The 12,612-nt window shown below is 42.5% G+C and overlaps 1 protein-coding gene across 6 annotated transcripts in view; it reads left to right on the forward strand.

Annotated features, from left to right (window-relative positions):
• Positions 1 to 12,612, forward strand: part of phldb1b (pleckstrin homology-like domain, family B, member 1b) — a 121,764-nt gene that overhangs the window by 98,025 nt on the left and 11,127 nt on the right. For 5 of the 6 annotated variants that reach the window (XM_049576872.1, XM_049576874.1, XM_049576875.1 and 2 more), the window contains 6 exons: positions 146 to 248; positions 1,548 to 1,592; positions 4,677 to 5,019; positions 8,005 to 8,095; positions 10,080 to 10,226; positions 10,603 to 10,822. In XM_049576872.1, coding sequence (XP_049432829.1) covers positions 146 to 248; positions 1,548 to 1,592; positions 4,677 to 5,019; positions 8,005 to 8,095; positions 10,080 to 10,226; positions 10,603 to 10,822 — 949 coding nt within the window. The remainder of the gene's footprint in view (positions 1 to 145; positions 249 to 1,547; positions 1,593 to 4,676; positions 5,020 to 8,004; positions 8,096 to 10,079; positions 10,227 to 10,602; positions 10,823 to 12,612) is intronic. The other variant, XM_049576873.1, reaches the window with a different exon arrangement.

The following is a 12,612-nucleotide window of genomic DNA, read 5'->3' on the forward strand; positions in this document are numbered from 1 at the left end:
CAGCCATCGACTTCTAATGTAGTCTTAAATCTTCATCCTCTTCCGCCTGAAACCCAGATCATTATTCAGAGCCCATGTTTGTCTTATTTATGTGTTAATCTTTGACTTGTAAGACATGTTGTGTCTGCTCCCTGTGACCCTGCAGAGCCCCCTGCTGGTGGCCAACAGCACTGGCAGTCTGCCCAGGAACCTGGCTGCAACCCTGCAGAACATCGAGACCAAGAGACAGCTGGCTCTGCAGCAGAAAGGTAACTGAGGCCTCTGAGCTCCACTCCACACACAACATCATCACGCAACATTGCTCATTAATTATCAATTAACGTTTCAGTCACAGCAGCAATAAGAACTCTACATGTTTACTCAATAATGGTAAATGATTTGTTGACTGTAAATCAGTCCTCAGTACATAATGCTGTGGGTATTCATACCTTAAATAATCACTGTGGTGTCATGAGAGGACAGGTCACGACTCAATCCCTGTTTCATGTACTTGGTCATAAACGTGCAACTGCTGACTACGGTACACTGCTTCATTTACTATCAATAAATATTATTTATATAACACAGTTTATGCATTTAAGGTCGCCTCAAGTGCATTCCCCAAAAAGAGGACAGAAAATAAAAAAGAAAGAGCCGTTTACAGCAGCAGCAGATGTTCACAAGCCCGAGGAGCACACATTAATATTATACTCAGCAGGCTGTTGGACGGGGCACAAGAGAGAGCATGTGTCCCCCTTGTTAGCAAAATGACCAGTCTGTGTCCCCCTTTAACCTCCATTACTCTCCATCCCCAGGGTCTGTGCCCAGACGCTGTCCTATCTGGAGTAATAACAGATAAATCATTGACAGTTCTACATCCTGATGGAGTGTTTCTGTTGTAACTGGTGCAGCATTTGTGTCACTGGCTAAGCAACCAGGAAACTAACGGACTGTTGTGTTAAAAAGCCAGTCAACAAAAGTTCTGCGGGCGCAGATTCTGTATGGGCCTGCTCATCATATGCTCTGAGACCGATTAATAAAAGAGACACAGAGGCACAGAGTTTTTGAGCAAACATACCCACTCAAATCCAAACTGAGGAACATAAAATATTTTATATGGCACTGAATCACTGAATCACAAGTTATGCATCAGTTGGGAGGGGAGTTTGGGGGGTTGTCTGCTGGTTATACTTGTATGTGAGAAGTCATTAGACTTTAAAACAGTGTTCTAGCATCTTCTAATGATGAGTAAACTCTGCAGTAGACAAACTGATGAATATATATTCAGCAGTAATTAGTGTGCTTGCCTTCAGTGCTGCACACTCTTATTCTCATTAACTTGTTAGTGTTGGTTATTGTAAAGTGTTACCCTGCTCTCCTCTACACGTCTGGCATCAGTGAGCTTCACAGAGCCGTGTTGTTTGACTCAGTGGTTCAGAGGAGAGCAGTCTGGTGTTTTAGCTCAGGGTGCTGGGTCGGAAACCGGATACAGTCACATTCATGAGCGTCTGCAGTTCTTCATGTCTCCCTGTCTGTCTCTGTCTCTGTCCTGCTCTGCTGCACCACAGAGCCCCAGACCTCCAGACAGATCACCATAGAGGGAAGCTCAGCAGGTAGATGGATCGCTGCGTCCAGGAGTTGATGATTTCTTACGCTTTCTTCAGTTTGTGCAGCGGGACTCATCCTGTTGGTTCATCCTCTGTCTCTCCATACATCGCACGCAGTGTCTGAGAGTAATTGTTTGTCTCTACTGCCAAGGGCCAACACAAAACTTCAGAGAATCTTTCAAATGCTAATGCGTGAATCACTTAAATGTAGTTAAACCCACTAATAGGGTTCACCAAAACGGTGATTTACCATTCAGAAAAGTTACGTTTAAAGGAATACTTCACTCTCCAAATGACCATACTAATATGTGTATCTAAAGCCCAGTTCAGACCAAAGGTTCACGACGAGATGAAACTGTTTTAGAACGCTGCAGAGAAAAGTTGCAGAGGTGGGAACTGGCCGTCTGAGCTCAACGCAAGCCGGCTGATGGTGTCACCTGCAGCTCAGCTGGTCACATCGCAGGTGTCTGGTTTTATGGTGCGTTTGTTTTGTACTCGGAGGTCGGAAATTCCCAGTTCCCAGTCGGAAGTTTAAACTCGAACGCACCCTGAGATCGGATTTCGAACTCAGAAACTTGGAGCAACTGCATCAACCCCGACTTACGAATTCAAGATGGGTGCCGGTCACATACATAGTGAGTAAACACTCTGCTGAAGTACCGTTTATAGCAACTTTATCTTATTTGTTTTACATTAGGTCAGCCTCACCTGTGGCTTTCATCAGTTGGAGTGCATGATGTTTTTGAAGCTGTCCATACTCCTTTCTCGCAGACGTCCATGTTTATTTCCGACTTGTCCACTGTTGTCAACTCGGAGGTGACGTCATTCCCACTTCTGACCTCCGAGTACAAAACGAACGCAGTATAAAAGCACGTCATCTGTTTCTACAGCCAGTCAGCTTTAAGTGAAGTCCGCAGGTCAAGTCAAAATGACCGCAGACAGCGTGGTGGCTTGCTGCAGCAGGTGCTCCATCCCCGCAGAGCCCTCTGTTTCTGTCCTCACGGTGTGCCGGTGTCGGACAGTGGGTCGCTGCTGCTGCTGGCTGTATGTGCTTATGCCCCACTCACACACAAACACACACACACATTCTCATTGATAAATGAATTGGCACTGGTTATTTATATTATTGTGGCATATTGATTATGAATACAGTCCACCTGATGCTGATTTTGTTTCATCACTGTAGCCAGTATCTCACTGTCACTATCCTCATTCAGATTTTAAGAAGCTACAAATTATATTCAGCCACTAAATAAGTCTGAAAAGCTGCAAATCAGATCGGAAGTACAGAGAGTTGTTGACTAGAGATGATACACCGTCTCATCTAGTTGACTTGGTGTGAACTGGCGGGCTTTTAAAACGTTACAGAACTACACATTGCAAGTAGCTGCTTGTTTCAGTTGGTTTCGTCGCAAATCTTCGGTCTGAACTGGGCTTTAAGTCCGGGAAGAACTCTTTTTTCGCGTGCCTTCTCTGTGAATGAAGAATCCAAAAACAGAGAAAAGTCGTGATGAATTGAAGTCACAGGGGTCCACTTTTAACAACAGCAAAACTACATCTGTTTACAAACTCTCATACAACTTGTGCAGAGTTATCCAAGTCTCATTTATCCAGTCATATGCTTAGTATTTCCCAAACAGACAACGAACTGAACGGAAAGTGAATCTTATCTATGCTCTCTTCAAAGCCAGACTCCATTGAGAAAAAACAGTTATTTTACCTTGCTGAACACAGGAGTTGCTGGTTTACTGCTGCTTCAATCTGGTAGTTTGTTTGTGTTTATGTGTGACTTTGGTGAATCTGAACTAACCGTTTAAAACACCAAAGTCGCACAACAACACAAACAAACTACAGATCAAAGCAGCGGAAGACCAGCAGCTCCTGTGATCAGCAAGGTAGAATAATTGCTTCTGTCAATGGAGACTGGTTTTGAAGAGAGCACAAATAAATTTCAATTTCCATTCAGTTTACTGTCAAAAAGGGCTCTCTGGAAAGCACTGATCATACGACTAGATAAACATATGTTTTGATGTAGTTTTGCTGTTGTTAAAGCTGGACCCCTATGACTTCCATTTACAAAGCCATTACTCCATTTCTAAAATCTTTGTTCACCATAGAGGCATGCAGGACAAATAATGTTTTCTTCCCAATTTCAGTGTAACACAAGGTGAGTAACTGATACATAAATGGTCATTTGGGGGGTGAAGTGTTCCTTTAATCTGCCATATGGCTAATTAACCATCCAGACCAAAGAGAAGCAGAGCAGAGAGCATCGCAGGCAGCCAATCAGGACCCTGCTTCAACATAGCCGAGTACCAAAGTCTGTGTGCACCTAAAAGATTCAAGTCTTATCCAAAATCTAAGCCGGTCTTACTTTTATTGATTCATCCATCAAAGGTAACGTTTACCAGAACTTGACACTTGGCAGCCGTTAATTTCAGACCCTGTTTTCACCTAACCCTGCTCTCCTCATCCTCCCCTGTCAGTCTCTTCATCTCTGGTGTGTCATTAACTCCTCTCCCCCGAACATTCCTTTTCATCTTTTCTTTTGTCTGTAACATCGAGCAGTCTTTCTTCTCCCATCAATCTTCTATGAATGTTCCTGCTGGTGGAGAATAAATCTTGCATGTTCAGCATTCACTGAGCTCCTCCTTCAGTTATCGACCTGGGCACTTCTTTTCAGATGTGTGTGTGCCCATTATCAGGTGCACAGCAGCATGGGTTTGAGAAGTGAGAAGTTGGATAGATACTGAAGTTTGTGGTGACGGGAATTTGCGGGGTATTTTTTGCAATTATCTTCCAGCTTGTGTTACAGAGAGAGCACATACTTGTATGTGTGGTGCATGGTTTATGGTCTGTAGTCTGTGGGCTGGTGCTGGTGATGGTTGTGCATTTAGTGGTTCTTCAGTTGGATGCTTGGGGTGACCTCCTCTACAGTGAGCATGTTGATTTAAGCGTGGTGATCTCCTGCTCTGTAGGAAACAACCGGACCTCTGCTGACTTGTTGATGGAGTAGTTTGCAGGTTGAAAGTTCCACCTTGGTTTAAAATCAGACCCTCCACTGATCGTCACCCACCCTCCTCCCTCCAGGTCAGCAGGTGATCGAAGAGCAGCGTCGACGTCTGGCCGAGCTCAAGCAGAGAGCGGCGGTGGAGGCTCAGTGTCAGTGGGAGGCGCTCCACGGCTCGCAGCCCCACCTCATGACTTCGTCCTCCTCGTCGCCCTCCTACTCCCCGATCATGTCCTACAGCCCCGCGCTGAGCCACAGCTCCGCAGGCCCCGGCCCTCTGGTCCACCACTCCATCCTGCACCACCAGCCCCCGTCAGCCGGGGAGCAGCCCTACGACACCCTGAGCCTGGAGAGCTCCGACAGCATGGACACCAGCGTGTCCACGGGGAACAACTCGGCCTGCTCACCAGATAACATGTCCAGGTAACATGAAGACACACACACGGTCAACTTTTGTGCTCTATTGTATAATCATCTTAATATATTAATATCTTTAATCTTTTACATCATTGTGTGCGTTGACCAAGTAAGGTAGAATAGAAAACAAGGGAATATGAAAACAATTTGCATTGGCTGGGTAACCTGAATCCCACTCACTGGCTTCACTTATAAACACAGGCAGGAGTCCAGATTTTACAGTTCAGAATTAGTATTGAATATAGGCAGGGGGTTACAGCAAGGCAAGTGAATGTTATCCACAGGTAACAGGTGTAACAGGTATTGATGACTGATGACTGATGACTGACAAATGGTTTCTGGAAAACAATAAAACAAAGAGGATGAAAGCAAAATGTGTTCACCATAGCCTTAATGGCACAGATGAATGACATCAACAATACAGTATTGAAAGGCTGGGAACGAGGTGCTAAAAATGTTTTAACAGGCAACAGTTGCCACGATTAACATTCATGAATATTAATTCGCTGAGCAAAGAACAAAAGACATCAGTAGCTGTGTCTCAATTCAGCGGCTGCAGCCTTCGACGGCTCCATTTGACGACCGACTGCGCCACATCGGCGCGACCAAGGCTGTCCCATTTCAAAGGCTCCTTTAAATGCGGCCTTCTTTCCCAGAATTTGGAGTATGCAAAATATGAATCCTTAGCCTATCCCAAGATGCACTGTGCACTGTTGACAATTATATATTAAGTTAACTAACAGTTGTTAACATTACCAGCAGCTAAAAGCACACAGCTTAAACAATCTTAATTTAGAAAGTTTACCTGAAGGGGTGTCGGTGGCTTAGTGGTAGAGCAGGCGCCCCATGTACAAGGCTGTTGCCGCAGCGGCCCGGGTTCGACTCCAGCCTGTGGCCCTTTGCTGCATGTCACTCCCTCTCTCTCCCCCCTTCACGCATGTCGGTCCTATCCATTAAAGGCTAAAAATACCCGAAAATATCTTTAAAAAGTTTATCTGAAAACGTTCCTCCATCAGCCTGACAGGTACCAAACGGCGGTGTCTCTGTTGGTGAATCATCTCCTCTAGTATCAAATAAAAACAATATATAATAATCTCTTGGTCAAAGATTTGGGGCTAACATGAACCATCTGATGCTTCCTCCTCATAGCTCTCTGTATTCAGTGCGCCCCGTGCAACCGGGAGACAGCCGTGGTCAGAGGAGACAGAGGGAATTCTTCACAATCATATTCACATTATCTTTAATCTCTTATGTCAGTGTGTATGTTGAGCAAATTAGGCTCACTGTCCTCCGCTTGTTTAATTTCTTTACTGAGGGATTTATTCTTTATTTTTTGCTGTTATTAGATTGCATCATTTAATTGAGGGCCTGTGTTATTTGACACACGGGCCAATTCACCAAGAATGGATTCACAAAAGATAGTGCACTAATGGTATTATGAATATAAATGCATTTATGCCAAGAACATCAGGCAGTGCTTTCAAATTACGATTCAGACCCTAACAAACACAGACAAACGCAGTCAGAAGACACTCAGACAGCTCTGCTGCTCCCACCAGGTAAAGTCTCTGTCCACAGGTCGGCTAATTTGTACCATCTGTTAATGTGGCCCAGCTGTGTGCTGCACTCCGACAGTGTTCACCACAGCATGCTCTCAGCTGCACCTATTGTTCAAACACCTTTTATTGCTCTCAGGAGTCAAATTATAAAAACAATTAGTCGTGTTTCTGAGCTGACTTTAATGGGACTTGTTCTGTAATGAACTTCACACCGTGGAGACCTGAGGGAGGAAATGACAGTCTGACAGAAGCGTATCAGAAACTCAAGGCTTTTTGTTTTGTTTTTTTTAATGAGTTGTCGTTCCACTTCCCAACAGGGTTATTATAGAAAACTCAAATGGAAAAATACTATCATAAACTGAAAGTGAATAAAATAGATATTCTTTGAGAAGAACTGAGACTGAAACGATGTTGCCTGGTGAAGTAACTAATGAATTAAAAATGAATGTAAATTAACTTTACAAAGTTTTAGTTTTTTAGCTATAATATATTCCTAATGAATAAAAGGAGGCAGCCTGAAGTCCCATCAGCTCTTGTGATATTAAACCACAGAAACTGAATGGACTTCGATTCCAGGAGTTGATGCCATGACACAATTGCATCGCATTGGACACGAAAAGTACTGCTGCTCTCCCTGCCTTAGGCTTTCCATGTAGGCGCATGGAAGGGCAGGGAGGTTTGCTGTCTCCGCCATAGGCTTCTCTGTATGTGTGTGGAATGGCAGAGGGGTGTGCTTTCTCCTCCTAAGGCTTTCTGTATAGGTCTAAGAAAGGTAGAGAGGCCCCAAAACAGAGCCATACCGCCAAATATAATACTGCAAATGGAAGCTAAGTTTTCTTTTGACTAAAGTAACTGAACTAAAACTAGGAAACATGCTGTGAAAACTAAGACTTAACTTAAATGAAATCAATAGCAACTGTGGTCAAAGAGAGAATTAGACAGTTAAGAAAATACACAAGACATTGTTGGGTTGGTGAACACAGAGACAGACAGAAGACATCTTTATTTCATCACATTTCCACCTGCTGATCCTCACAGATACATTTTTTTTTAAATCATTTACCTGCCAGAAGCGTTTATCCGCTGCTGTACTGATTTCCTTCAGTAAAGTGATTCATTAAAAGGTTTAATCGTCATTATCAGTGTTGTTGTTCTCTGGGATTTCAAGTGTGTTTTGACTGTTTTCTTCCTCACTTTTACACGTCTGGAGTAAACACTGAAACACAAGGCTGCCCTCGGATCTGTAGGGAAATGAATTCACAAATACTGTCTGCTTAATTGCCCTGCAGATATTGTTTGAACCCTGCTTTGAAGTAAAAGGTTAACTGAGTTGATGTGCTGCTATGTAGCTGTTAGATGTACGAGTCGTTGCTCTGGATCTGAATGTGTCGGCCTGTATGTTGTGTCGTAACACCGTGTCTTTGCATTTCAGTGTCGGAGGAGTGGACGCGCTGAAGATTGAGGAGATGGAGAAAATGCTGAAGGAGGCGCAGCTGGAGAAAGCCAGACTTATTGAATCGCGGGTAAGACTTCAAAAGAAGACAGTGTTACAGTACGAGAAGCTGATTATTCGGAATCCATAGCTACAGTAGTGACTGATGAGAGGTCCTGTGGTGCTTCTGTCAATAGCTTTGAATTGATCATGAATTTGGAACAAAAGCAACTCAGGGCTCTCATTCATTTTTATTGGCCTCAAACATTTTCATGTCTTTGTGTCCTGATGAAGAAGCTTTGACTGCAAAGATCAAATCAATTCTCTGCTCGACTTGAAGCTGTACTTCTTATCACTGAGCATCACTCCTGAACTCCTTTAGAAAAGTTCACAATATGAATGAAGCTCCTTTTAACAAGTTCTATGTATTAGGTCAGTTGTTTGGAGTGAGGGGGTAACAGACTTGTTTCCCATAATAACTCCTTTCAGACAGATCTGATTATGAATTTGTTCAAACATTAAGGAATTTTATAAAGTTACGTCAAAGATGTGGGTTCATGATAATGCCCTTATTTACTGGTGAAAAGGGATCTCTAGGGAGACGTGAGCGAGGACACACAAGATGAGACCTCAACAAATTCTTTAAATGGAGTAATGTTACAGCCTAAAGGCCTTTCCACACAAAGTCTGTATTTTTCATATGCGTTTTTTAATAGAAGAAGATATACTTTATTAATTCTTGAGGGGAAAATTAATTTTTTTCCACTCTGCTACACACAGGCCCAAAATACATACGATATCTCAAGAACACCTTGAGGGAATTTCTTCAAATTTGGCCCAAACGTCCACTTGGTCTCACGAGTGAACTGATAAGAATTGATGGTTAAAGGTCACTGTGCATCCGTCTCATTCTCATGGCTGCCATATCTCAAAAATGCCTTGAGGGATTTTTTTTTTTTTTTCATTTGACACAAACGTCCACTTGGACTGAGGAATGAACTGATTCGAATTTGCTTGGTCAAGGGTCAAAGATCACCTCATAAAACATGTTTTTGGCCATAACTCAGGAATTCATTTACTACTTATGGCAAAATTTCACACAAACATCTAATAGGATTTAATGATTGAGTGATGACATTTTATATCCAAAAGGTCAAAGGTCAACTTCACTGTTAGATCATAATGCTCTGCAAAAACACTTTTCTTGCCATCACAATTAGGGACAAAATATTATTATTAAAAAAAAAAAGTAATTTAATTTATTTATTTTTTATTTAATTTATTTTATGCTTCAGTTTTGGTACATGCAGAACTCTGGGCTGCATCTTTGTGTGAGAGGTGTAACATGAAGTTTGAGTTTAACTGAACTGACACACCTCTTTATTGGAAATCTGTTGTCGATGCTGATCTGTCTGCTCTGATACCACATCGCGTCACTGGAGCTTCACACCAACAGACAAATAACAAAACCAACTCAAGTAAAACACAGCTCACTTCTCCAAGAGCATGTTTTCTCAAACCCCTTCTCCTCACATGTTTTGTTTACACCTCTTCCTCGTGTCTTCAGTGGGGGTGACTCACATGTAAGGATGAGATACAAGTGAGGGAAGTGTGGATGTAAATAAGGGAACAGTGTGCACCCTTCAGAATATTTTACCCGCTCAGGGACCAAAACATTGTTGTACCAGTGTGCAGGATGTTGCTGTCAGGATTTTATAAAAGACAAAGATACTTTAAGCACAGTGTGTTTTATTTGTATTTCCCCCTCCTGGCTGCCTTCTGCATGTTGTGTTCTTTAGGGCCTCTGCATGTCTGGTTGAATGCACTGTATATGAATGTGTGTGTTTGCTGTCTACACAGTGGATTATTACTTCTCCACATTGCCAAAAGCGGTTTGTTTAAAGAATCGATCAGTGTGGTGGAGCTGCACGGTGGCCAGCAGCTCTCAGCAGAGACAAATGAACATGAATGTATGAATGTGAAGCCGAAATCCTGCTGAAAAAAAGAAGCATGCATGCTCTGCAAAGCCTTTCCACAGATCAAAAAAAATATTAAATGAAAGCTCTCTCCTCCAGGAACGAGAGAGCCTGGCTCGTCGTCAGATGCTGGAGGAGGAGAGGAGGAGGAGGGAGGAGGCGGAGAAGAGACTGCAAGACGAAACTTTCCACCGGCAGCAGCTCGTGGAGAAGGAGGTCAAGATGAGGGCCAAGAACTTCTCTCAGGTCAGTAAAATGACACATAATTGAGTCTGCATGGTGGAAAAGTGGAAAATGAGTCTGCCGACCCGACTCTGACAGCAAAGCTTCTGCTTGGTTATATTTTGTGCCAGTATTCAATATCATTCAATTTGACCATTTTCATACCAAAGTAAACTTATTTCCAGTTTTGCTTCAGAATTGAAACACGTATAAGAGCATTTACACCATCACAGGACGCTCAGTCTCTTCATGGACCAGAAAAAGATGTGAAAAATAAGACGTCTTTACACGTGTGCAGAATACCAGAATATTCCATCATTTTAAAATAAACACTGTAATGATACGTCCTCCTGCTTGATGTTTATCTTCCTGTTTTTGTCCGATGCTTTGCTCCGCCCAGGCCCGTCCCATGACTCGCTACCTGCCCATCCGGAAGGAGGAGTTCGACCTGCGTTCCCACGTTGAGTCGTCGGGCCACAACGTGGAGACGTGCTATCATGTCATCCTCACGGAGAAGATGTGTAAGGGCTACCTGGTGAAGATGGGAGGCAAGATCAAGTCCTGGAAGAAACGCTGGTTCGTCTTCGACCGTCTCAAGAGGACCTTCTCCTACTATGTCGGTAAGAGGCGTTGAGACACAATGTTTTTTGAATGTTTGGTGCTGCAGGGTCGTTACTGTTACAGTTTTACGATGCGCGTCCCAGAGTAGTTTGAGTAGAGTCATTTTTTTGAGTTCAGCTCTAGGTAAAAGAAGGACATACATGTTGGATGATGAATATATCAAAATAAAATGAGAATTATAACGATTTTATTAAACGTTTTAACATTTTAATCATCTGACTAATCATCTTACTGTCCGACCAGTCTATTTGGAAAAGTTTCTCAGAGATTATTCCACGGAGAACACGGTCCCCATTCTTGCAGCCTTTTCTCTCCTAAAGTCAAACTTATACACACTTATATTAAAGCACAGCCAGATTCACAAGTGTGTGTAGCGTATCCATCAGTCACAGCCTCTCCTGTCAGGCTGCTGAAGCGCTCAGAATGAATTTCTCTGTTTGAGCTCTTCAACATGACACTCTGTGACGCTGGTAATTGGACTGTTTGACAGATGATTCGCTCCCCGGTTTGGTTTTTTACAGTAAAGACGACATTTTCACTGGTCAGGAGTTGATTTCCTCTGCAGCAGCAAATCACATCACCAGCCCTCAGACTCTGCTGCAGGTTAAACCAGGCTGTCTGAACACTCTCAGGGATGATTAACTGCAACAGGGACACTATTAACTTAGCTTAGCAACATTAAGGCTACAAACAACCCATAATGCAACACTCTCTGAAGGAGCTGATGTTACACCAGTCCTGTCTTCACTCATAAAGAATATCTGATGTTGTGAATACATTAATGTGTGTAGTTCTTAAATTGATATGACACCTTCTCAAGATTGATCTCAAGAAAAAAAATGCTCCTATATTCAGACCAATACGGTAAATACTGCATTTTATTGGCTGTGAATTTGAAAACACACACAAATAGAAATGACTCCTTTACTTTGTTCCTCTTTTGTGGAGTGTGGAGATGGAGGGCTTCCTGCCATATACGTAATAAAGGTGTGTTGACAAATAAAAGCAACACTTAACAACAGAATGCAATTCAACATAACAACAGTGTTTCTCAAATATGGGTACAGGATTTTTTTTCTTTTAATGTTATTGGTATAATTCCTAAACAAATTACACTATAATAAGTTCAATTAAAAAAATGTGAATGTGAGTTCAAGGAGGTTGATTATTGGAAAAAGTTTGAGAACCACTGTTCTAGAAAGTCGTGTTTATGGTGTTGGATTTAAGGCCCAGACATACAGAACCGACTAGCGGCAACGATGGCCCTATGTTGGGCACCCTGACGTTGCTGTGTCTCGACCAAAAAGTTGCACATGAACACTCCATAAAGACTACAGCTGACAGGCAACCAGCACGTACGTTCTGCACCTGCATGAGGGGAAATATCACTCCACACCAGCAGATGGTGGCAGTCTGAGATTGTCATTCAAAAAGGAAGACTGCAAGATCATCTTATCACTAGTTAGCCACTAAACAACACAATCCAATGTTGAAAGAACAGAGTATATTTATTGTGCGGCAATGAACAATAACACAAAGGAACGTTTCTGCTAATGAGCTTATAAGGTTTACAAGTTAATTCATGTGTTTTAGTAATTTGCTAAAAATATATTTACAGTTAGCTATAAACAGTTTTACGTTCACAATTATTATTTACATGTTAAAAATTCGCAGCAGCATTGTTAAAAACAGTTAAATAATTTACTGGATCTGCCTCAGTAATTCTCACACACATTTACCTCAGTCTAAGTCCGTCCAGCTTCTCATTGGTTAGTGAAGAGACATGTGA

The sequence above is a fragment of the Epinephelus fuscoguttatus genome, linkage group LG5, assembly GCF_011397635.1.
Source record: "Epinephelus fuscoguttatus linkage group LG5, E.fuscoguttatus.final_Chr_v1".
NCBI classification, from domain to species: Eukaryota; Metazoa; Chordata; class Actinopteri; order Perciformes; family Serranidae; genus Epinephelus; species Epinephelus fuscoguttatus.